At 42.1% G+C, this 22,828-nt stretch overlaps 1 protein-coding gene across 9 annotated transcripts in view; it reads right to left on the bottom strand.

Annotated features, from left to right (window-relative positions):
- eif4g3a (eukaryotic translation initiation factor 4 gamma, 3a) overlaps positions 1 to 22,828 on the bottom strand; it is a 62,103-nt gene that overhangs the window by 18,784 nt on the left and 20,491 nt on the right. For 3 of the 9 annotated variants that reach the window (XM_044120943.1, XM_044120938.1, XM_044120944.1), the window contains 9 exons: positions 20,908 to 21,000; positions 18,882 to 18,914; positions 13,291 to 13,311; positions 11,206 to 11,385; positions 10,592 to 10,703; positions 10,288 to 10,448; positions 9,120 to 9,260; positions 8,022 to 8,175; positions 638 to 1,369 (listed from right to left, as the gene is read on the bottom strand). In XM_044120943.1, coding sequence (XP_043976878.1) covers positions 638 to 1,369; positions 8,022 to 8,175; positions 9,120 to 9,260; positions 10,288 to 10,448; positions 10,592 to 10,703; positions 11,206 to 11,385; positions 13,291 to 13,311; positions 18,882 to 18,914; positions 20,908 to 21,000 — 1,627 coding nt within the window. The remainder of the gene's footprint in view (positions 1 to 637; positions 1,370 to 8,021; positions 8,176 to 9,119; positions 9,261 to 10,287; positions 10,449 to 10,591; positions 10,704 to 11,205; positions 11,386 to 13,290; positions 13,312 to 18,881; positions 18,915 to 20,907; positions 21,001 to 22,828) is intronic. The other 6 variants (XM_044120939.1, XM_044120940.1, XM_044120945.1 and 3 more) reach the window with 6 other exon arrangements.

Below are 22,828 nucleotides of genomic sequence, written 5' to 3'. Positions count from 1 at the left end.
TCATAGTGTGTAGCAATGGTTTGTCACATTTATTTCTGGTAAAAAGTTTCAATATCAGACAAAGATAACACAAGTTAATTTAAAAAGACATTTAAATAATTACCTCATTTATTAAGAAAAAAAGGTAATCAGAAACAACTTCCACGTATATGAAAAATTTACTCCAACCACCTCGAGTCACAGAATGCAATTAAGATGTCAGCGTGTGACTCAAACTTTGCCTGACAGAAAAGTCTTGTGAGAAAATAAAATAAAAATCTAAATAGAATACACAACATTAAATAGTTCTTGCAGGACAAAATTAAATTTCAGAACTATGATTAATGTATTTAAGGACAACTAATTTTGTAAAGAAAATATTTTAAGACATTTTTAGGCCTTCATTTTAGACGCATTCATTTAAACCTTTCTAAGGTTGCGGAGAAACCTTGTACTTTTGTTTGTTGTTCATTCAAACAAAGTGTCTAAAAAACAAACAAAAATCTATCTGATTATTTAAAACGTCAAAAATAGGACAAAAAAAGTAACAACACAAGAAATCTGTGTACTTGAAGTGTGCCCAACTTCTCCAAACAAAAAACCTCCAAAGTTGAACAGAAGAACATCCGTCTTGCTAGTTGAAAGTGAATCCTGTCACCTGTTGTAGGGCTCCTCCTGATCAGCGCCTGTTGCTGGGAATCCATTTTGCTCTCGCTTTGCGCCTCCATTCCTGCTCTGGAGATGAGGTCCTTTACGTCGAGGGTCTTGCTCGGCTCGTCTGCCTCTGCTGTGGCCTGCACAAGAGGCGGGAGGCCGGGGGGGAGCATGACTGGCAGGGATGGGAGGGGGCTGGAAGTAAGGGTGACAGGCACCACGGCGACAGGTGACAGAGGGGAGAGCACAGCAGCAATTGGCACCTCTGGCCTCATGTCAGTGGGCGCGCTTTCAGAGGAGGAGGCATCTCTGTAAGTGGGAGCAGAAGCCGGTGGGACAAGGGGGACTTCGAGAGCCACAGCGTCGAGCTCACTCCCTGAGTCGGCGAGGCCGTTCAAAGCCTTGGGGGCAGCTGACGGAGAAGCATCAAAAGTCTGCGGTGGTTCTGGAAGAGGTTTGTCCATGCTGGGCATATGAGGTGCTACCATGGGTGATTTGCTCTCTCCACCAGAGGAGGCGGCTGAGGCAGCGGGCTCCCTGGCTGAGGGACCGGCGCTGGGTGCTGTAGGTGGCGGAGCGGCTGTGGCGGCGGCGTGGAAGGGAAGCTCTGGCTCAACGGAGGAGGAGGGCTCAGACACGGAAACATCAGCCTCCAGTCTCTCTAGAGGGGCTTCAGGCTGCAGGAGCGCAGGAGAGGAAGACGTCTGGACGACTGGCTCCAGTTTTGGCAAATCCACTGAAGAAGAAAAAGAAATAAATGAAGCAGAAGGATACTAAACAGTGATAATATTATTCAGCGTAAACGCTGAACAGGGTTGGTACACATTTCCCACAGTAAACTTCAAGCATTTTTCAAAGTAAGTTTTCAAACGTTATCCAGCACCACACTCTGGAGATAAAACAACACAAATAACAACACTTTCAAATCACTATTGTAATCATTTAACCGATTAATGTTGTCTTGTCTCTTAATAAGGTCTAGTCTTGTAAAATATAACGGAATTTTATGTTTTGAAAATTTTCTCTCACACACCCTGTAGAACAAAGTACTAATTTAACAAAATAAATTTAAAAAAAATCCCTCAATTACAATAACTAATGTGTAACATATAAGACAACCTTCATTTAAATTAATAAGTCATTGAGTCATTGGAAATAACAAACATGCATTACATCAAACAAATTGGTTTGTGTAAAGGTTCATGGAATTCCTGTACAAATTAAATGCTTAAGTCACTTGATTCCTACATGGAGTTCTCTTTCAACATTCGTTTCGGTATCTCACTATGGGACACGACCCCAGCGCCTGTCCCCCAGAAGCTCTATTACATTACGCCAGTCTTGACTGGCCGGTAGAAGTGACGTCAGCTCCAGGAGGAGGCGCTTCCTCCCAGGATAAATACCTGACGACACGCAAGCAATCTTCAGTCTAACACCTCTTCTCGCTCCCAGAAGCAACTCTCAGACGACTAACGCGGTAACTATTGGGCTAGCTTAACTGTTCGCAGAGCGAGCTAACAACTCGGTCGCCGAACGCTTCTCAGTAGCTGTGCTTGGTTGTTCTGAGTTCTTCTACCGCTGGTCTGTCACCAAACAGCAGCAGCTGCAGCTAGTCTCCAAACTAGCTGCGCCCTTTGGCTTTGATTTTAACGGTTGATAGTCGCGAAGCTTGGACCCGTACTCACAATGGACAGGACCAAACTACCGACTAAAACATGCACGTGTGGCAACCTCATTGCTGGGGCAGATACCCATTCTGTCTGCGCTTCGTGTCTGGGGCCGCAACATGCCCAGGACGGGTTAGCGTCACCAGCGAGCTGTGAACATTGTGCACGGCTCTCTATTAAAACTCGTCGACGCAGGCTAGCACGCCAAGCTAGTTTGTCAGAGGCAGACCCTGTGCTGGGGGTATCCAATCCCCCTCCACCGGTTCTTGCCTCGACCGATGAGGGAGAGCTCCCTTTAGCTCAAGCTAGTTGGGGTGACCAGCTTGATGCTGTCGCACCGCTTCTTGACCTGGAGGAAGATGGAACCGACCTCCCGGTTTTCAGTGATTTTGCGGGCGCAGAATCTGACTCCGAGGTGGAATCCGTCAGTCTCGGGTCTGATGACTACGAGCAGGACGGCGAGACGTTCTCTATCCCGTTGGCTGCAAAGCCCACAGGAACTGGTGAAACCCGCTGCAGCGGCCCTCCAAACCCGACTGCATCGGACCTCCACGATGTCTGCAGAAGAGCAGCTGCAAAGCTGGGCATTGAATGGCCGGAAACCCCGGCCGAGACCACCACATCTCGGTATGAGGGGAAACGGCTTCCAAAAGCCAAATCTTCCACCAGACAGCTGCTGCCGGTTTTCCCGGAGTGCCTCGAGGAAGCAACCCGGTCCTGGAGTAATCCACTCACCGCCAAAAACCCCGTTCTGGGAGGGTCGGCGCTGGACTGGACCGGCGTGGAAGACAGCGGTTTTTTCCGCCTGCCTCCTGTTGAACCTCAGCTGGCATTTCACCTGCACCCCTCACAGAAATCGACCATGACTGCGGCAGGACCATCCCTCCCGTTCAAGGCCGAGTCGTTTCAGTCAGCTTTGAACGAAAAAAGCTACAAAGCAGTGGCAGCATCGGTTAAAGCCCTGAACGCCTCCTCTCTCCTCCTCGCTTATCAAGCAGAACTGCAGGAGCAGATGGCGGGTGCAGCAACCGCAGATCTGTGGGACGAGTTATGCGTGGTGACAGACCTCTGCCTCCGTCTCCACAGAAACGCTGTCCAGGCCTCAGGGCGAGCAATGGCTCTGATGGTCACTCAGGAAAGAGCCAGATGGTTGAATCTGTCCAGTCTCTCTCAAAGAGAGAAAAATCAGCTCCTCGACACTCCGGTGGACCCGAAGGGCTTATTCGGCCCCACCGTTGCAGCAATGCAAAAACGCTGCGAGGAGAAAAAGAAAGAAGGTGAAGCGCTGCAACTCTGTCTGCCCAGAAGAGCGCAGCCTCCTCCCTCTGCGGCACCTCGTCAAACGTTCGCTCAGGCGACAACTCGACCAGACCACCGCCGCCACCCTCAGCAGCAGTTGGCGGACCAAAGCCAGGGAAAGCCGATCGAGCTCAAGGGTGCCTGGGGAAGAAAGCCTTTCACGCCACCGGTGACTTCGGGAACCAAACCTCCGGCCACCGCTAGCGCGAAGAAAAAGAGGCGGGCTACCTAGGCAGCTCGCCCCGGGGTGGGAGAGCAGGCACTGCCAGACACCTGTTCCCCCCCCACCGGAAAACGTTCTGTCCCAGTTCGAGTTTGTGAAGCCACGTTCAGGGCAATTCAAACGGCCTGCAGAGCCAGCGTTGGAGCTCGCGGTTCAGAGCCGAACGAAGAGGAGAAAACTTACACATGGCCAGAGCTCAGTGGAGCCAGAGCTGTGGCCAGAAAGCACACACCAGTGCACAAACACACACCAGTGTTTGAAAACACAAATATCTCCCTTCACCACAAACTCAATAAAATTGTTCCCAGGCGCGCATCCAGGTCAGGAACCGAGGGCGCAGCCAAAACAAAGAAACATAATAAAAATGACATTAGGACAGAACGTGGCCGTGCAGCTGCACATGAGGCCAACAGGGGGAGCTCTTGCCCCACCTTTGGCGTACTCGGCAGCTTTGTCTCTGAAAGAGGAAGCTGGCCGACAGCAGCTACAGCTTACTCAGCAAGCACGGAACAATGCTTTCACAGAAGCACTTCCCAGCCCACTAGCGGGAAAAGTCCAGCTGTGGCGAGCGTGCGGGGCATCAAATTGGGTGATAAAGACTGTATCCAGAGGATACAGGCTCCAGTTTGGAACAGCTCCTCCCCGTTTCAAAGGTATAGTACAGTCATATGCCCGGGGGGAACACGCACGCATTTTGCAGGGGGAAATAATATCTCTGCTGAACAAAAACGCCATTCGGCTGGTCCCGCAGGAGCACAGCAGGGACGGCTTTTACTCCAGATATTTTCTCGTACCGAAAAAAGGCGGGGGTCTGCGGCCGATATTAGATCTGCGAGCTCTGAACGCATATCTGAGACGGTATACGTTCAGGATGCTGACACACGCAGCTCTGATACGGTTTGTCGTCGAGGAGAGTGGTTCATCTCAGTTGACTTGAAAGACGCATATTTTCACATCCCTATATACCCCCCTCACAGAAAATACCTCAGATTTGCCTTTCAGGGGAAGACGTACGAATATCTCGTACTTCCCTTTGGCCTCTCACTGAGCCCACGCGTGTTTGTGAAATGCACCGAGGCTGCAGTCGCACCTCTGAGGGAAAAGGGAATACGTCTGGCTACGTATATAGACGACTGGCTGATAGCAGCTCAGTCTCCGGGGGAACTTATGGCACACGCCACGATGCTGATATCACATCTGGCGGCTCTGGGTTTCACAATAAACTGGGAGAAGAGTATCCTAACCCCAGTACAAACAATAACTTTCATCGGGATGTCCCTGAATTCAGAGGAGTTCAGAGCACGCCTCTCAGCAGAACGATTGAAAGCCTTCCAGGCTTGTCTGGCAGTTTTTCGCAGAGGCGCTTTTCGTGAAATTCAGACTGTGTCACAGGCTGCTTGGTCTGATGGCGTCAGCACTGTCGGTCATCACGTTCGGCCGTTTGCACATGCGACCGTTTCAGCGGTGGGTAGCATCGCTCGATTTGAACGTAATACGCCATGCCCACCGGAAGGTGATCGTTTCCGGGACATGCGCACGCGCTCTGAGTCCGTGGAAACACACCGCTTTCCTGAACACCGGCGTTGCCATGGGAACCATCCTAACACGGAAGGTTGTTACCACGGATGCCTCGTTAATTGGTTGGGGAGCCACACACGAGGGCATGATGGTAAACGGTGTCTGGAGCTCACAAACAAGGACAGCTCACATAAACTGTCTGGAGCTCCTAGCTGTTATACTGGCTCTGAGACATTTTCTGCCCTCTATCAGAGGGCACCATGTTTTGGTCAGAACAGACAATACAACGGTGGTTGCATACATCAACAGGCAGGGAGGCCTGCGCTCACATCGTTTACACATGCTAGCACACAGACTGATAGTCTGGACCAGCTCACGCCTTCTGTCACTGAGAGCCACTCATGTGCCAGGGGTGATGAACAGGGGTGCAGATCTGCTGTCGAGAGGCAATCCCCGCTACAAGGAGTGGAGACTCCACAGCGAGGTTGTAACCCAAATATGGCAGCAGTACGGTCAGGCGGAGGTAGACCTCTTTGCATCAGAGGAAAACACTCAATGTCCGAGGTTTTTCTCCCTGACCGAGGAGGGTGCTCCGTTGGGCCTGGATGCTCTAGCACACGAGTGGCCTCCGGTTCTCCTGTACGCTTTTCCACCACTGGAACTGATTATTCCTACCCTCGCCAGGGTGCGAGAGAGGAAACATTCACTCATCCTGGTAGCTCCCCGTTGGCCGGGGAAGCACTGGTTAGCAGAGATTTTCCAGTCACTGCAGGGCGAGCCGTGGCGGCTCTTCGCAGGGATCTCCTAACACAGGCACGTGGAGAACTATTTCATCCTCATCCGGGCCTAGCTCTATGGGCCTGGCTTGTGAAAGGGTGAATCTGGCAGCCAGTGGGCTTCCCAGAACGTCATTGACACGATTCAGAGCGCTAGAGCGGTCTCGACTAAATAAGCGCATATGAGGGAAAATGGCGTGCATTTGAGGGTTGGTGCGCAAAAACCATGTTTAGCGCTATACAGAGCCCTGTGTCAGTTATTCTGACATTTCTACAAGAGCTGCTGGATAAAGGTTTGGCTTTTTCAACTGTCAAAGTATACTTGGCAGCTATTTCAGCTTGTCATGTAGGCTTTGGAGACAAGACAGTGGGGCAACATCCTCTGGTGTGCCAGTTCATGAAGGGTGCACGACGGCTCCGGCCGGTGTCCAAAAGCCTCACTCCTTCATGGGATTTACCGATGGTACTTGATGCCTTGTCACATGTACCTTTTGAACCTTTGGAGCAGGCTGAGCTTAAAGTGCTCTCGTTTAAGACAGCCTTGTTAGTCGCATTGGTTTCTGCCAAACGTGTGAGCGACATTCAAGCTTTTTCAGTAAACCCCTCCTGCATGCGGTTTACTGAGCAGAATCATAAGGTTTTACTGAAACCCAATCCGGCTTATATACCAAAGGTTTTTAACCCGGCCTTGCCATGCCGCCCTTTGGAGTTGATGGCTTTTTGCCCTCCACCGTTCTCCTCTCAGGAGCATGAAAGACTGCATACGCTCTGCCCCGTGCGAGCGCTTCAGATCTATGTGAAGAAAACAGCTGGTTTTCGCAAATCTGAGCAGCTGTTTGTGTCATGGGCTTCACCACATAAAGGGAAACCTCTAACAAAGCAACGCCTTTCCCATTGGGTAGTCGGAGCTATTGCTATGGCCTATCAGAGTAAAGGCCTTACACCCCCTGCAGGTCTACGAGCTCATTCCACTCGTGGCATGGCCTCATCCTGGGCACTGTTTCAGGGTATACCTTTGGAGGACATATGTGATGCTGCCAGCTGGGCAACTCCTCACACCTTCACTAGGTTCTATAGATTGGATGTCACGGCACCAACTCTGGCTCACACAGTTTTGGCCGTGGGATCCACACTTAGATAACTGCAGGATGCATCTTTTGGTCTTCGAGTAAGCTTATCTGGCAATACGGGAGTCGCCACATCCCATAGTGAGATACCGAAACGAATGTTGAAAGAGAACTTTAGGTTAAGTAATTAACCCCGCATCTCTGAAACATGAGTGAGGTATCTCCTGAATCACCCTCCTTGCCTGGAGCGAGGAAGAGGTGTGCTTAAAAGACTGAAGATTGCTTGCGTGTCGTCAGGTATTTATCCTGGGAGGAAGCGCCTCCTCCTGGAGCTGACGTCACTTCTACCGGCCAGTCAAGACTGGCGTAATGTAATAGAGCTTCTGGGGGACAGGCGCTGGGGTCGTGTCCCATAGTGAGATACCTCACTCATGTTTCAGAGAACCGGGGTTAATTACTTAACCTAAAGTTTTTTCTCCTGAAGATTTATTACAAAACTATATAGATTAAAGAGCAAGCAATTTCAAAGACTATGTACAGAAATCAAGCACTTTCCAAACCCTGTAAACATATCTTTGAAATTTAAGTATTTTCAAGAATTTCAAGTACTGATTGAACCCTGCTTAAGAAAACAAGAGGAAATGCTTTAAAATGTCTCCAGTTAAAGTGTTAAATTCCAGCTGAAACAGGAAGAAATATTTTGAATATGTCTGAATGTTCATTGTTCGGACCAAAGGTATAATTTTTGCGTCATTTTGTGTTTGAAGTAAAAATCATTTGAAGGATCATTTGAACTTATTAAAGCGTGGGATGTAGGAAGGAGGTTTTTTGGGCAGACCTGGCCCTGGTTTGGTGTCTGAAGCCCCGGTCGTTAGTGGCGGCTGCTGCATCTGCAGCGGCTCAAGCGCCAGGCCTCCGGGATGAGCCTGTTGCTGCTGAGGAGGCGGGGGCTGTGACTGCTGCTGCTCCGGAGTCTGGCTGCTGCTCGGGTGCTGTGAATTGAGGGAGAAATGAAAAGATAATGAGGGTGCAGCCATAAAGTCCATCAACACAGAAAACCAGAAAATAGAGGCATTGAAATGTAGGAAAGGAAACATACAAATACACAAGACCACAAGTGGTCTTGTAAAATAAGACAGCGGTGGAAGAGAAACATGATGGGGAGGATGATTGTGGGAGGACTGTAAAGAGAAGGATAAAAGCTTAGGACAATGAAAACATGGAGTGCAGGAAAGACGCTGTTAAGATCCCCAGGAAAACACGAAGAGAAAAAAGTCACTAACATTCCTCTTCAGAATCTAGACGGGAAATCCAATTTGAAATCAGTTTGTCTCATTTGTCTGAGGATTGTTCGCACAATCCAAGTTGCTCTAAGCAGCAAGTCAAACTAATTACATTTTCTTTCTGCAAGGATAGAGACATGCTGACTCAGGAAAGTCAGGGCTATCTGAGAGGATTCTGCAGGAGTTTACAGACTGATGCAATCTACTGTAGAAGGCAGGAAAAACAACCAGCAATGGGAAGAAAGCAGGTGAAAAACAGAGAGAGATGTTTTCAACATAACAAGGCCTTGATCCTCTTACTACATATCTTAATGTTCTACAGAGCCTTGTGAACACATACACCTCCTTTTTCAGATTATTTGTTGGGAAAATTGTTCAAACTGAATCATTTTCCTTCCTGTTTACAATCATGCATCTCTTTGTGTTACTCCATCACATAAGACCACATTGAAAACATTCAGATTTGTATTTACTACCCAACATATCTGCAAAATTTAAGGTGTAATAAATTTTTACTAATAAAATTACAACTCTTGGAATTATTGTAATAAATTACTAAGAAAGAACATCCTGTTTGTTCCTAAAATTAACTCATGGCCCTTCTCATTATGTGGATGTATTGTAGGTCTCCCAGAGTCTTAAATGAACCATACCTGTGGTGGTGTTGGGGTGGAGGAAGGGGGACCGACAGGAGGCGTTGAGTTCCTGCTCCCTGAGCCCCCTGCCAAAATCTCTGCTGTGATATCCTTACCGCCCTGATTTGGGTCGCGGATACAGATCTGTGAGGACAATGGCAGAAAAAAAGAAACAGGGACCTCACTAAAGTCTTAAAGTCTGAGGCCAAGCAGAAGGCAGACACAGTGAATGAGCCTCACCTAACCACCTTAACCGATTATTAGGTGATTAACTGATGAATCGTGATTAATGGATTTTACCAATCCATTAATCAATTAATTATGATTAATCAACTATTTAAATAATCAACAACTAAATTAGTAATCAATTAACCAATAACTGAATTATACAGACTGAAAAGAATGACAACTTTCAAAAAGAGCAACACACTCAATGTAGTAATTAAACCAAAAAAATATACATTTGCATTTAAGATTAAAATCTTCCTTATCTGCGAGTTTGTTCTACCAAAAACTCCTTTCACGGCTTTAGCTTCACCTGGTTCGACTTCTCTCCTAATAAGCACCTTTTGCTATCCAGTGATTAAATCGGACGATCAAAAAAAAATAATCACCAGATCAGCCCTACACTGTACTGATGTTAAGTCAAGCAGAAAAGGCTGAGCTTTTCACATATTAAAGTTGTAAATATTTTTTTAACTGAATACGCTTCCTTTACTACAAATGACCGAGTGTTCACTAAAGGAATGCTGGATATTGGTAAGTTTAAAAATGTTATTATTTGAAAAAGGAACTGTATTAGTTGTTTGCATTTTTTGTGTATTTCTAGCATTGCATAAAAAAAGAATAAAACATTTCCAGAATGCACCAATGTTGTTTTATCCAATTAATCATAAGAATAATTGATTATTAGAATAAATTTTAGCTGCAGCTCTATGGCTGTGTTCACACTGCAGCTTGAAGTGACCTAATTTCGATTTTTTGTCAGATCGGATTTTTTGTCATGGCCGTTCACACTTCCAAAAAATATGCAACTTGAATGTGTTCTCCAGTGTCACCGGGCAAACGTCCTGAAATACTGGTATTTCTGTTAGCAAGTGAATTGGTGACTTAATATGTACAAATGTCAAATACAAGATCTAGTAAAAGAACAGAAATCTGAAAAAAAAACTACTAAGATACTTACTGTTTTCTTCTCACGCCTGGCTGGTTGAGGTTGCTGTTGTGTAGGCACTATGATCGAGGGCGAGTGGGGAAACAGAGTCTGGCCAGGGTAGAAGGTTGGGCCCGCTGTAGGAACGGGAGCAGGGACAGAGGGTGAAACCGGAGGGTGATACCTGAGGGGATCTGAACCAGATTACAAGAAAAGAAAAGAACATTTTTAGTAAAAGCAAGGTTCTGGTTCCAGACTAAAGAGCTGATGTGGATTTATGCTAACGAGCGATTCTGATTTGAGATTGCATGTGCTTAATGACAGGTGAAAGACTCACGATATGGGTTGGAGTACTCCCCTGGTCCTGGACCGGGGTAGAAGGTGCCAGAACCAGGCGGCTGCACTGAATACTGCTGTGGCGGTCCCACATATTGTGTACTGGGCCGATACTGCAGGGAGTCAAGAGAAAGTGAGTGAAAATAACACACACACACAAAATGTGTTTTTATTTTTAAATTAGGTAAAAAAAAAAAAAAAACATGACTGATACTGAGTCTGCGACTATGTTCATGTTCAGCTTACACATCAAAATATATGTAGTTTATATCTTAATGACTTTTATTGATCATTAAAGTTGATCAATAATTTTAATGCACTGATATAATGTATAATTTTGCATGGTTTAATTTTCATTTATGTAGATATTTACATTGGGCTTTCACATTCAGTAAATATGATTAAAACTGAAAGATGTCAAATTAATTTCAACTGCACAAGGTATTAGTGAATCAATCTGAATCAAAATTGTAATTACTTTCGTTACATTTAAGAAAATGAAAGCAACATAAATAATGCTGAGTAGACCAGCAAGAACTGTTGAAAACATTCTGCCTGATTCACTTTTAAGCCAAACTAAACAGGAAAACTAGTTTTTGAAGGTTTGCATTTCACCTGTGGGATGTAGTACTGTGGAGCCTGTGGGGAAGGAAAAGGCATTGGGGCCATGGTCATCATGATGGGCTGATTGGTGGGGTAGACAGCCGCCGCAGGAGCCTGCGAACCCGGACGAATGGAGGGTGAGTTTGTCGGCATCGAGGCCCTCGCAGTCTGCATCTGAGTCCTTTGAAAAAACTGAGGGTAATATAAGAAAGACAGAAAAAAACAAGACATGTCAGTTGCTGACTTTTTCTATTCCAGGTGTCCAGATATTTTCTCCAATGGGGGCCTTTGTTTTAGTCAGCTCAAAAATGTCTCTTGGATTTTCAACATTAAAATCAGTTATTCTGATGAATGAAATGCAGAATAATACTTAGAAACATGCTTGCTGGCATTAATCTTTGATCTTCTAAATAAAAATATTGAATATGTTTTATTGATAAATAATTGTTTTCAGAAACTTGAGATCAAAAAATATTTTATAAAACAAGAGACCTAAAAAACACCAAAAAATTTTAAACCGAAGATAAGAAAAGAAAATCCGCAAGTTGTTACTGAAAACCTGAAGTGCCCATGGTAACAGTTTTATCAGTCAAAGCACAATCAAATAAATAAAAAGCACACAGTTTCAAAGTGGCTACCAGTCAAAAAGGATGGGACAAATACAGGTATTTGATTCCATTGGCACCTTTTTTTTTTACTCAAACCAAATCAAACATACAATGTGCACTTTTGACAACATGCACCTGGTGACCCACCTGGTGGCCACAAAGCTTTACTTGCGCCCCCACCAGCCTAAGCATTGTTTATTTATTTAGGTATTTTAAGATTGCCTTTTTTTAACACTTCATAGTTGGTGTTTAGGTATTGTTAATATCTTCTAGTAACACATAATTACCTAGTGATATTTTCAAATTTCCTGTCAACTTTAAACATTTTTATCTCAAAAACATGGTGGGCCATTGGATGACTGTCCTAGCATCCCTACCACTGGGGTTAGCAAGTTTTCCAAAGGAAACTCTGTGCACTAATTATGTAATTGGTTAAATGTATTCTGAATTTCAGTTTTAAATAAATAAATAAATAAATAAATCAACATCTTTGCCAAAAATAATATTCTCTCTGCAAACCACAAGTACCCATTTCTGTGCACAGGTATTGCCACCAAAATTATATTTTTAGAAATCTTCGAAACATTTTTTGCCTTTTATCAGTTTGCCTCAGATGTGCTAAAACAGAAATGACTGCAAATACAGCAACAGTGACTTCTGTAAAGGACGTCACAATGAAGTCCTTAAAATCAGGTAATTCTGTGAGAAAACAACAATCAAAGAAAAAAATAAAATAAAAAGAAGGCCGCTAGGCCAAACTTGGAATATTTGACCGCAGTCAAATTATCCCACAAGTGTAGGACACAGGAATAAGCAAGGTTGTGAAACTGTCTAAAAATACCCAAGAGTGAAATCACCTTTCACATAATATAATGGTCTGAGTGGTTTAATTGTAAATAGTTGTGGGGAAAATGTGGGAAATGAACAGTAAACTGTTCATTAACAGCCACCTAAAGACATTCTCAGTTAAATTCTCTGGAAAACTGTTGGCTAAGCAACAAATGGTGAAAAGACAAAAACAACTTTATAAGACTGGCTGAAAACAAAGAGGGAAACTAAAATAGACCTTTATGCAACACAGAAACCACTTAAACTTGCTCAATACAACACAATTCAGAAATGTCACTGAAAATATTTTGACAGGAAGAAAACACAAAGAAAGAAAACGCTTACGAAGGGAATATGCCGCATCTCTCATATTAGGCATGCAATTTATTTCATTGTGCAAGCTCATTAAAGATGAGTAATGAATGGAGCCAATTTGACACACTTAAAAGTGTCAAAAGAGTCCTCTAGTGGCACTCTAAAGGACATTAGAGAATAAAACGATAATAACAAGCCTCCACACTCTGTGTTTACTACAGCAAAGATGGAGGAGGGGTAGGGGAGGTGCACAGGATTAAAAGTTAAGAGGGACAGGATCATTTCAGGATGATCTTCATGCCATGCATCTCTGCAGAGACTCGACACAGAGGGATGTTAGTGTTACCTGGATGGGCCTGAATCCTCCCTTGGGGTTTGAAAGCAGTAAAGAAAGAGAAGCCAGTAGGAGGATAAACTGGTGAGATTTAAACATCCACACACAAACAGAAAGCTGATCATCTTCTTCCACTTGACACACATATTCATTATGATTCATTAGCCACTTTAACCAGCATTCAATGACAGAGGAAATCTAAGGTTTAGCTACCGTAGGACACAACAATGCAGGTTTGACAACCCTAACTTTTTCACAGAATCATATTAAACCATGGAGATTGTCACAGGTGAGAAATTCTCCTTACTCAACATATAAAGATTTAACAGTGGTGACTCACCTGGTAGCTTAGTATAGACTAAAAAACTTCTGCACCGCCAGACTATCTCATCTATGGATATTGCCTCACTTTCATCTTATTCATGCAGCATCAATTCACAAGTCACCTTAAAAACGCAACATCCGGTTTGATTCAACAGTCTTTACCTGTAAGTTGTTTTATAGATGGAAAGTGTCTGTCAATCAAACTGTTGAGTCTGTTTTTTTTTTACTGCCCAGACTGCCATAAAAATTAATTTGTCCTGATTTGATCATTGAGGGAGTGTGTTACTCATTAATCCTTGAGCAAAAGTCTTAACTCTGAGCTTGTAACTTGACAGTCATTGATGTTGAGCTTGCAGTGTTTCAATATTTTCTATAAAAGCAGGAAATTTTGTCCTTTTAGCATCTCATTTTAATTTATTTCCAATTGAAACGGAAGCATTAGTGGATTTCAATTTCCCAATTTTTCATTAAAAACTAATTAAGTACAACAGATTTAAGCAATCACTCTTTAGGTCAGCCTCTTAAAAAAGACAATGAAAAAGAGAAAAAAAGATTAGATTCTAACTTTCTACCCTGGCAGCTGGCTAAATTCTCAGAATGCTTGCTAAATTCTCAGAATGCTTGCTGTGAACTCTTTCATGATGTAACCTGTTCACAACATGTTTACTGCTGAACCACAGACCCATTTAGAACTCAACACCACTAAGGCCTTGCTGCCAAAAAACGCTTTTCCCAGTTTGTGCATGACTTACTTATTTGGAGCATGCACAAGTGTAAACCTGTTCAAGTTAATTTCTGGTTCACAATTGCAAATAGAATAACAAACATATAATTTAACAACCTGTTGGTGTAGTTTGTGCTTAAGCTTGGTGTTAGAGGTCAAAGTTAGAGGTGAGGGTAATCTTCAGGGCATGAAAGTCAATTTATGAACAATTATGGGAAAGTGCTGGGGCTTGAATATAGCGGAGCCTAAGAATGCCAACCGCAGATGAATACATCTCCACAAATGAATAAATCTTCATGTATTTACACAAGAGATGCACCATTTTGGGTAAATATCAATATCCAATATATTGTCATTAAGGGCAATAACCATTACACACATCTCTAATAATTCATCAGCATCGGCCGATGTCATTTTTTAACATATCGGTCCAATAAGTAAACTGGGTCAATTAACAGTATATATTTATTTCCATCCTGTTGCCATTTGTGTTATGGGACTGATACCAATATGTCAAATAAAAAACTTTTTTTTGTTGTTGTTTTTGCACCCTCTCTTTGAAAAGCCACTTAGTGTTTCACAAGTACTTTTCTTTTCTGAAATCACACTCTCCTTGTACTTCATCTTCTCTTAAACTGACATTTTTTTCACCCTAGCCAGCTGCAAACTTTACTCCAACAATTTGGAGTTTAGTTTGGAGTCATAATCAAACTTATAGCCTGATTATGACTTACAATCATCAGCACATTTGCTGACTCAACTAAACTTCTTTTGCTGATATCAACTCTCAAAAGGCTTAAATGCGCCTCCACAAGCCTCCACTTTAATAGTTGAGACAAAGTGCAAAACTCAATATTATTATTTATTCCTCACCTATTGCTAAAAACATCTACCTGATAATGTCTACTCGCCTCTGCAAAGCTTCATTTAGACTAGTGGTCCCCAACCACCGGGCCGCGGACCAATTGGTACCAGGCCGCGCAAGAAATAATTAAATATGTCCGTTCTATGTATTGAGTCTGGAGGAGCTATTATTTTGAAAATCCTAAACCGGATGCTGACGGTTACGTTTTGCGCGCCAACATGCAGCAGAATGAGTAAGAAACAACGTCGGTCTTGGTCCTCACAACATGCACCCCCCATGTCAATAAAGTGCAAATCTGTTAGTGCATGTGAGCAACGAAATGTTTTAGCCAGCCTTAGTGGTATAAAAGCCATCTCTTGAGTCAAATGTTTCCTAAGTGATTGGAAATCATAGCAAACACTGGTCATTATGGCCTGTGGTGTTGCCAGTTCAAATAAAAATACTGAAAGCATAACCAACAAAGAAGAACCTTTTATAGAAGAAATACTACTAATAAAACCACTTACTGAAAAACAGAGGTAGTTTGTTTTTGTGGTGAAATAACCTCTGACTTAGATCTTCTTCCTCAAAGAAACCGACACAGATGTCATGCTTCAAATCCATAAAAGTTCAAACAGAGTATTTTGGCCAAATCAATTTTCTCATATTAAAGCTTCCTTTTCTGTGCATCGAGAGTGTTTCAGGAGAACAATAGCTGTTTTCTCTGTGAGTATAAAGAGCGACTGTTCGGCTTCATCTGCTTTCCAATTCCACTTCCGTGGTGGCACAAGAAATCTCAGAGCCAGTTTGTGACAGCCAGAGCATGCACTCCAGTGTGTGTACATACACACTATCGCCAACGAACACACCCGTTACGCTTTGACACCATACTATTAATAGTCTACTTAAAATGTGTCCAAAGAGAAGCATCCAGGAGGTGAGGATGTTACAAAGTGAGTTATACGGCAGCCGTTAATTCAGAGCACAATGAATAAACGCATCAGTCTCATGGCAAGCTGCTGTGTGAATCAACACACACAAAGCAAACTCAAAGCCACATGAAATAAATGTCAACACCAAGACAGGTTTAAGACTCTTTCCATCCTCTAGGTAACACACAAACATCGTAAACATTGACCTGTCAGACACAAACGTCAATTTGCCCTTCAAAGTCCACAGATGTTTGTTCTGCATGTGTCAGCTGTCCAGTTTCTGACTTCCTAAAGTGTTGGTCAGGAAAACTGACCTGCACTGAGGCAGGTAAACACAATCATTCATAGATATACTCCAAATTACTTCCTACCTGACCAGCAGTGACTTTATAATAACACAAATAAAAAATAATTGTCAACAGGGGTTAATTCTTCTAAAAGTAGTGAGAGGTGATTATGTAATTTGCTATTGTTTGGTGTCTAATTTTTTTCTAATTTGTAGTTTTAAAGAAATCAATGGCCAAAAGACCAATAAACAGCAGTCTTAGTATTTACATACGGATAAAATCAAAGTCTCATGAAGATTGCACCAGATTTTCTCAATGCAAGCACTCAACTAACACAGTTCTCATGTCTATCTTCATGTGTGGGATCAGATTATTGTTAAAACAGGTTTAACGGCATTATGTCTGAATTTTATGAAAGTAAAGGACATTTTACAGGTTCACACTTTAAATTAATCTCCTTATGTATTTAGTGAACTGACAAAATTATGCTTGAGAGAGCAGAGTGAGTCAGCTGTTCAATGTAAAGTCTCCAAACATGGAGAAACAGCATCCAGCTTCTAGATTTCTATGCACCACAAATCTGGAACAAACTTCCAGAAAACTGCAAAACAGCTGAAACACTGAGTTTCCTTAAATCTGGAATAAAAACGCAGCTCTTTAGAGTTGCTTTTGAAAACTAATCATGAAACATTAATCAATAATCTGATGGGCAAAATGTAATGTTGTTGACTGTGTGTTCTAAGACTTTGTATTTTTGTTTTTTTATGATGTAAAGCACTCTGAAAGGCCTTACTGCTGAAAGGCGCTATACAAATAAAAATTAATTGATTGATAAATTCATAATTGCCAGAAATGTTATTTTAGGTCTTTTGAAGATTTATTTGAACAATACATTTTTAAGAGTAGAATAATTATGCAATATATTTTTTAAAAAGGTGCATATAGAATGAAAATTAACTATACACAAACTCCCACACTAGTATTTGCTTCCTGTACCCATCAATAACTGGTGCGATTCTATCTAGCTGTTTGACTAGAAAGGCTAATATGGCTTCCTTTGCTGGAACAGACAGTTAACTAGATGCCATACATTCTTAGTGGTTTGGGTTGAGGTTGACGCGCTACAACAACCCCACATCATGATTCTACTACCAGTGTGCTTAACAGTTGGTAACATTTTCTTTGGCTTGAAAATCTGTACTTGAATTTTCCAAACATCCATCTCACCATCACAAATTTGAGGTCAAAATACTCTCAATTCATGACAACATTAATCTGTGACACTGGTGTTCTGAAAGATCTAGCTAAAGTCAGGCTTCAGCTTTTTTAGGTTATTGGGTTATTCCCAAACATCCTCAGAAATTTTCTCTCACCTTAAGGTGATCGTTTGGTTCTTCTATATCTTTGCAATGTAGAGAGTTTTCACATAAGTACTACTTAATTTATACTAGTGTAAGACTCGTGGGTGTCATAACTCCAATTTTTACTTCTAAATACCAGGGCTTTAATGAATCAATTTCAAATATTATATAAAAAAGGGTTAACTAAAAAAATCTGCAGAATGTGCCAATGTTTTTATCTGATTAATCATCAGAATAATCGACAAAGTAATCAATAACTAGAAACCACTAGCAGCTGCCCTAGTTTATTCTGCTACTTCTGGAATTCACAGCTGTTAAAGTTTTCACACCGTCAAACATTCCAACAAGGGAGTACACATTTCAGTCATCTGTTTAAAATAATATCATTTTAAATCAGGTGGAATCTTTGCCAAGATATTCCTCTAATGAGGTTGACCGCAGACATAACTAGAACAGCTGATGCCCAGAAATCAGGCATCAGAATTTGCACATAACTTTGGATATTAAAGTTGAAATCAGTAGTTTTTACATAATCCATAAACGTCTTCTTAATAAAAAACACCTGAGCATGTATAGAAACAAAATTTTGAGTACAATTCAGTCCAGTAATTTAGCAACAGGCTTCTGGAAAACAATTATATCTAAAACCGATCTCCATCTTGAATAATTCCTTAAGGGATCCAAGCAGAATACGACACTGAAATCCTAAAATAATAACTCATTGCAGTACTACTGAGTTCTAAGAGCACAAAACGCAAATCAATATAAAGTTAATGTAATGAGGAGCATAAATATAAAAATTAAAAGCAATATTTTTCAACAAGTGTACAGCAACGTATTTAAGGGAGTTCAAGCCAGGTAAAGATTGGCATGATTATATGCAGAGATGGAGAGAACTAAAGTCAGTCTAGATGTAAAAATAAAAACAAAAAACACCCAAACACAGTCATAGCTCACTGGCACACCCTTTCATAGGGTTCCAATGTACTTAAAACGTTTTAAACCTGTATTTTTTAAGCACAAGCAGACCCTCCACAAAAAGCTCTTTTGCCATCAGGGACCAACACACTGCTTTGATGATGATGATGCAAAAGAGGGATGCAGGAGGGGAGTCCAGCAGGGGTAAATTACCTGATGGTGGGTTGGTCGAGGGCCCGTAGCAAACTGGTGGGGGAGGGAGGAGAGGTCCAGCAAGGAGAGTGAAGCAGTGATGGCAAAGCGAGGAGAATAGAGAGCAGAAGAGACACAGATACAGTTTAGGATGAGCGATGGAGGCAGAGGCTTCAAAATACAATAAAAATACCACAGAGCAAAGCTTTAAACACACATGGCACAAGACATATGACACGACTTCAGTAATACAAAATCTACTGAATGCATTGGTATAGGCTCAGGAGGGATAATAATATGTAAACAAAACATCAAGGTTTTATACTGTAATGATGCTTCCAGAAAATTTCAATCAGAAACTTAAAAACATATGCCTTGATCATTTTAATTTAATGTCTCTAATAATACATGTAAAGTTATTTTAAATTTTGGTGAGAAGATCTGTAGAAGAGTGAAAAAAAAACTAAAATCAGTGAGCGTGTTTCATGTATGCAGGAGGAAGATTTTAAAATCAGTTTGTTATAAATATTTAACCAAGTTCTGACAGTTCTGATCGTTTTGGACACAGATTTATTTCAAGACTCAAATCAAAATTACATCTTAAATATTGAGAGAAAATACTAATTTAATATTAATATTTGAAATGAAAAGGGAAAAAAACTATTTTCTTAAACACTACGAAGGGGTGTAAAGAAAAAGATTTTTTTAAGTAGACTATTTATTTAGCCATACAACCTGTTTTGTTTGCAACTTTGTATTACCAACAGACATGCTAATACTCATGCGTCATGTGTCAGAAAATGTGTCATTAAAGGAGTGGTGGGTAGCGCCAGGGATACAGAATAATATAGAAAAATCACATTCCAAATAGTCCTTCTGCACTGCTGACATTGTGCACATAGATAAAAGAACATATTGTGCAGCGCTAGGTGAGGCTCCTCTGGTGGCCAAGTCTGGACTCTTAGCATTTCTTTTTTTTTTCTCTGCCAGGGGGTCTTTTGTGGGCTCTAGTGTCCCTTATTCGAGAGTACGCTGACAGGAAAGGGGGAAGGAGAGGGAGGAAGACATACGGCAAACGTCGGCCGGGTCCAGGAATCGAACCCACGACCGCCGCGTTGAGGACTGAAGGTTCCAAATGTGCGTCGCGCTATCCCCTACGCCACCACAGCATGCCTGACTCTTAGCATTTCTAAACATACTTTTTTTTGCTTAAACAAGGACAAGCATTTGGAGGAATTCTCCTCCTTTGGTGCTGCCAGTCAGCTGGCAGCAGCAGGTCAGGTATGATGTTCACTCTGCAATTAGTGACACCAGATAAAAGCCAGCACTGCCTCTGGGATGTCATTTAAAGGAACTTAAACACAGGACGGTGCATGAAGCACATATTTAGCACTTTTGAGAAAGTGCCTGTCTAAAGTTGGTATACAGTGAAATTGGTCCATTCCTAGCTTACATTATATTACACACTAGAAACGCTCACGAAAAAAAAAGAAAAAACAAAGTGGCCTTGGAAAATGACAGTTGCGAAAAAATAAATCTGGGGGAAATGTGTCTCGTAGTAGAAATGTATCTTAAGTACACTGGCCCTAATTTAAATCAAGCTGTCAAAAATGAATGTAAAAAACAAAATCTGCCATAATCCAAACACTGACAGTACATAAATAGTTTAATCCTTTTAATTTAGAATTGATGTTTTAATATGCACAGCAGAGACTGCTGTGTGTGGAGTTATATAGCGGTTAACATGAAAGATAAAAAATGACACCAGCATAAACTCATTTCCTGTGTGTCATCAGTGATAAGAACACCCACAAGGAGCTCATTAGGAAAAATACAGCCTCATTGAATTATTACAACTGTGTTAAGTACCTTGGCAGTCCAATCAGACAACAAAGAATCTCCGAGTGGCTTCTAGACTCAAGTTGTTTTTTTTCTTCCCCCCCCCATTCCCTCCATTCACAGATGCCCGACTTCAAATAGAATCAGAATAGAGCTTAAATTGTCAGAGGTGAGTCAGCTGGAAGTGTGGAAGCAGAGAGAAACTCACCGGGCGACTCTGTGGCTGTGCATTCATTGGCTGTGTTTGGGGAGAATACACTAAAGGAGTGGAGCCGGCGTTTTGCCCAGTGTTGTATGGTGACTGTCAAAAGAAGAAAGCAGGCGCAAACAGGTGAGAATTCAATACAGGCTATAAAATGTAGAGCAAATCAATCATGGCATTTCACACCATACAGGAAGTAAATACTAGAATAACACAACCACTGGCAGTGCAGGTTTGTGGGGAAAAGTGGTTTTCAGTTGAAGCTTAAGTACTCGGCAAAGATAATTGGTACCCTGAAGGACTCCCAATCCTGTGTTGTTTTATACTCAATCTAATGCGGCACAGGATGGCTTAGGCTGATCTGCCATCCTTTAAGCTGCTGTCGCGGTGCTTATGATAATTGTAGTTTGTTCTAGCTGACTCGACTATTTATAGAATGCTGGTGAGAGACATCAGCTGCTTTTTGGTGAGGCAGTGGGCCAGTAGGCTATGACAGTAAAGAGGAACAACTGGATTCCTCACAAGTCGAGTCACTCGCTTCCAGAGACGCTGAGTCACGGTGCCGGGATTTATGCAAAGTAAGAGCTGCAGGGTTAACGCAGGTGCCAGCAGTTCAACGTCACTGTCTGACAGTGTTTATGTCTTTGGGATTCATAAACTGACCTTTTATGTTGGTAATTTTACCCCAGTGGAGGTAATGCATGACTCACTAGAGGGGGCGAGCGGTGAGTATTTTATCTAAGAACCCACACATTCATGCTCTGTCACTCCAAATTTAGTTACGGTCCAATCTTATCTCAGTTATGCATTCATTGATCTCGCCACAGCTACACAGAAAGAAACTCCCGGCAAATTCATACAAAAAACAACATTCAAAAGGAAAATTAGTCAGAAAAATCACTGGGGTTTTGACAATAACTATACAGAACCTATGAAACCAATATTGTACACACACACACACACACAAGCATTTATTTTATTTCTTATTTTTAAATTATATAAATTACCATTTGTCAGGAAATAAAGATTTCTAATAGAGCACAAACATTTGTTAATTCAAATGATTATGCCTTACAGCTAATGACAAATCTAAACATGGAGAATTTTAAAACTGAAATGCTGACCTACTCAAAAGCAATATATCCTCTTGTCCTACTTTATATAATGTTAAGCATATCACAGAAGCAATCAACCTTTAACTCTGTGGAGTGTTAAGGAAGCCCAGATCTGGTTTAATGGCTGATTCAGCTCATCTGCATTGCTGGCTCTGGTTCGCCATCTTCCTCTTGATAATACCCTAAAGAGTCTTTATGGTGTTTGGGTTGCCCAGATCCAGCACAGGGATCATTAAGCCAAGTAATGCAACTTTTGGCTTTGTCAGCAGGTGCCAAGTACCACTCGAAACGAAACCAGCATCTTTATAATGCTCTTCAGCAGAAGTAAAGGAAATGCTTTGAAATTTTCTGGTAGATGACTGTGCAGACTTTGGATTTGATAAAAACACAGAAGAATAACAGCAGCAGATGGCACAGCTCCCTAAATCATCACAGCCAGTGGAAATGGCGCATTGGACCTCAAGCAACTTAGATCTTTTTCCAAGTTGGACTGAGAGATATGGTTTGGAAAAATATCACAATATAAGTTGATATTGATAATTAGTGATTAGGTTTTGTTTTAAATAAATGAAATACTGTCAAACTGGTGATGCGACATTTCCCGTTTTATCCAAGGTTTCCTCTCGAGACATTATAGTCATTTTCTCCCTTCATTCTATGCTGCTGTTATTGACTTTTAAGCAGCTATGAGGCACTGTGGCAAAACTTGAAACAGCTGCCTTGCAAGTTACTCAGGTTGCTGGTCGATGCCACCAACTTTGTTTAGCTTGCTGAGAGAAGTTGAGCATCTAAAGCTTTTCCTCATCCTACAA

Source organism: Gambusia affinis, linkage group LG07 (assembly GCF_019740435.1).
Source record: "Gambusia affinis linkage group LG07, SWU_Gaff_1.0, whole genome shotgun sequence".
NCBI classification, from domain to species: domain Eukaryota; kingdom Metazoa; phylum Chordata; class Actinopteri; order Cyprinodontiformes; family Poeciliidae; genus Gambusia; species Gambusia affinis.
This window is presented reverse-complemented; position numbering and strand designations above follow the sequence as displayed.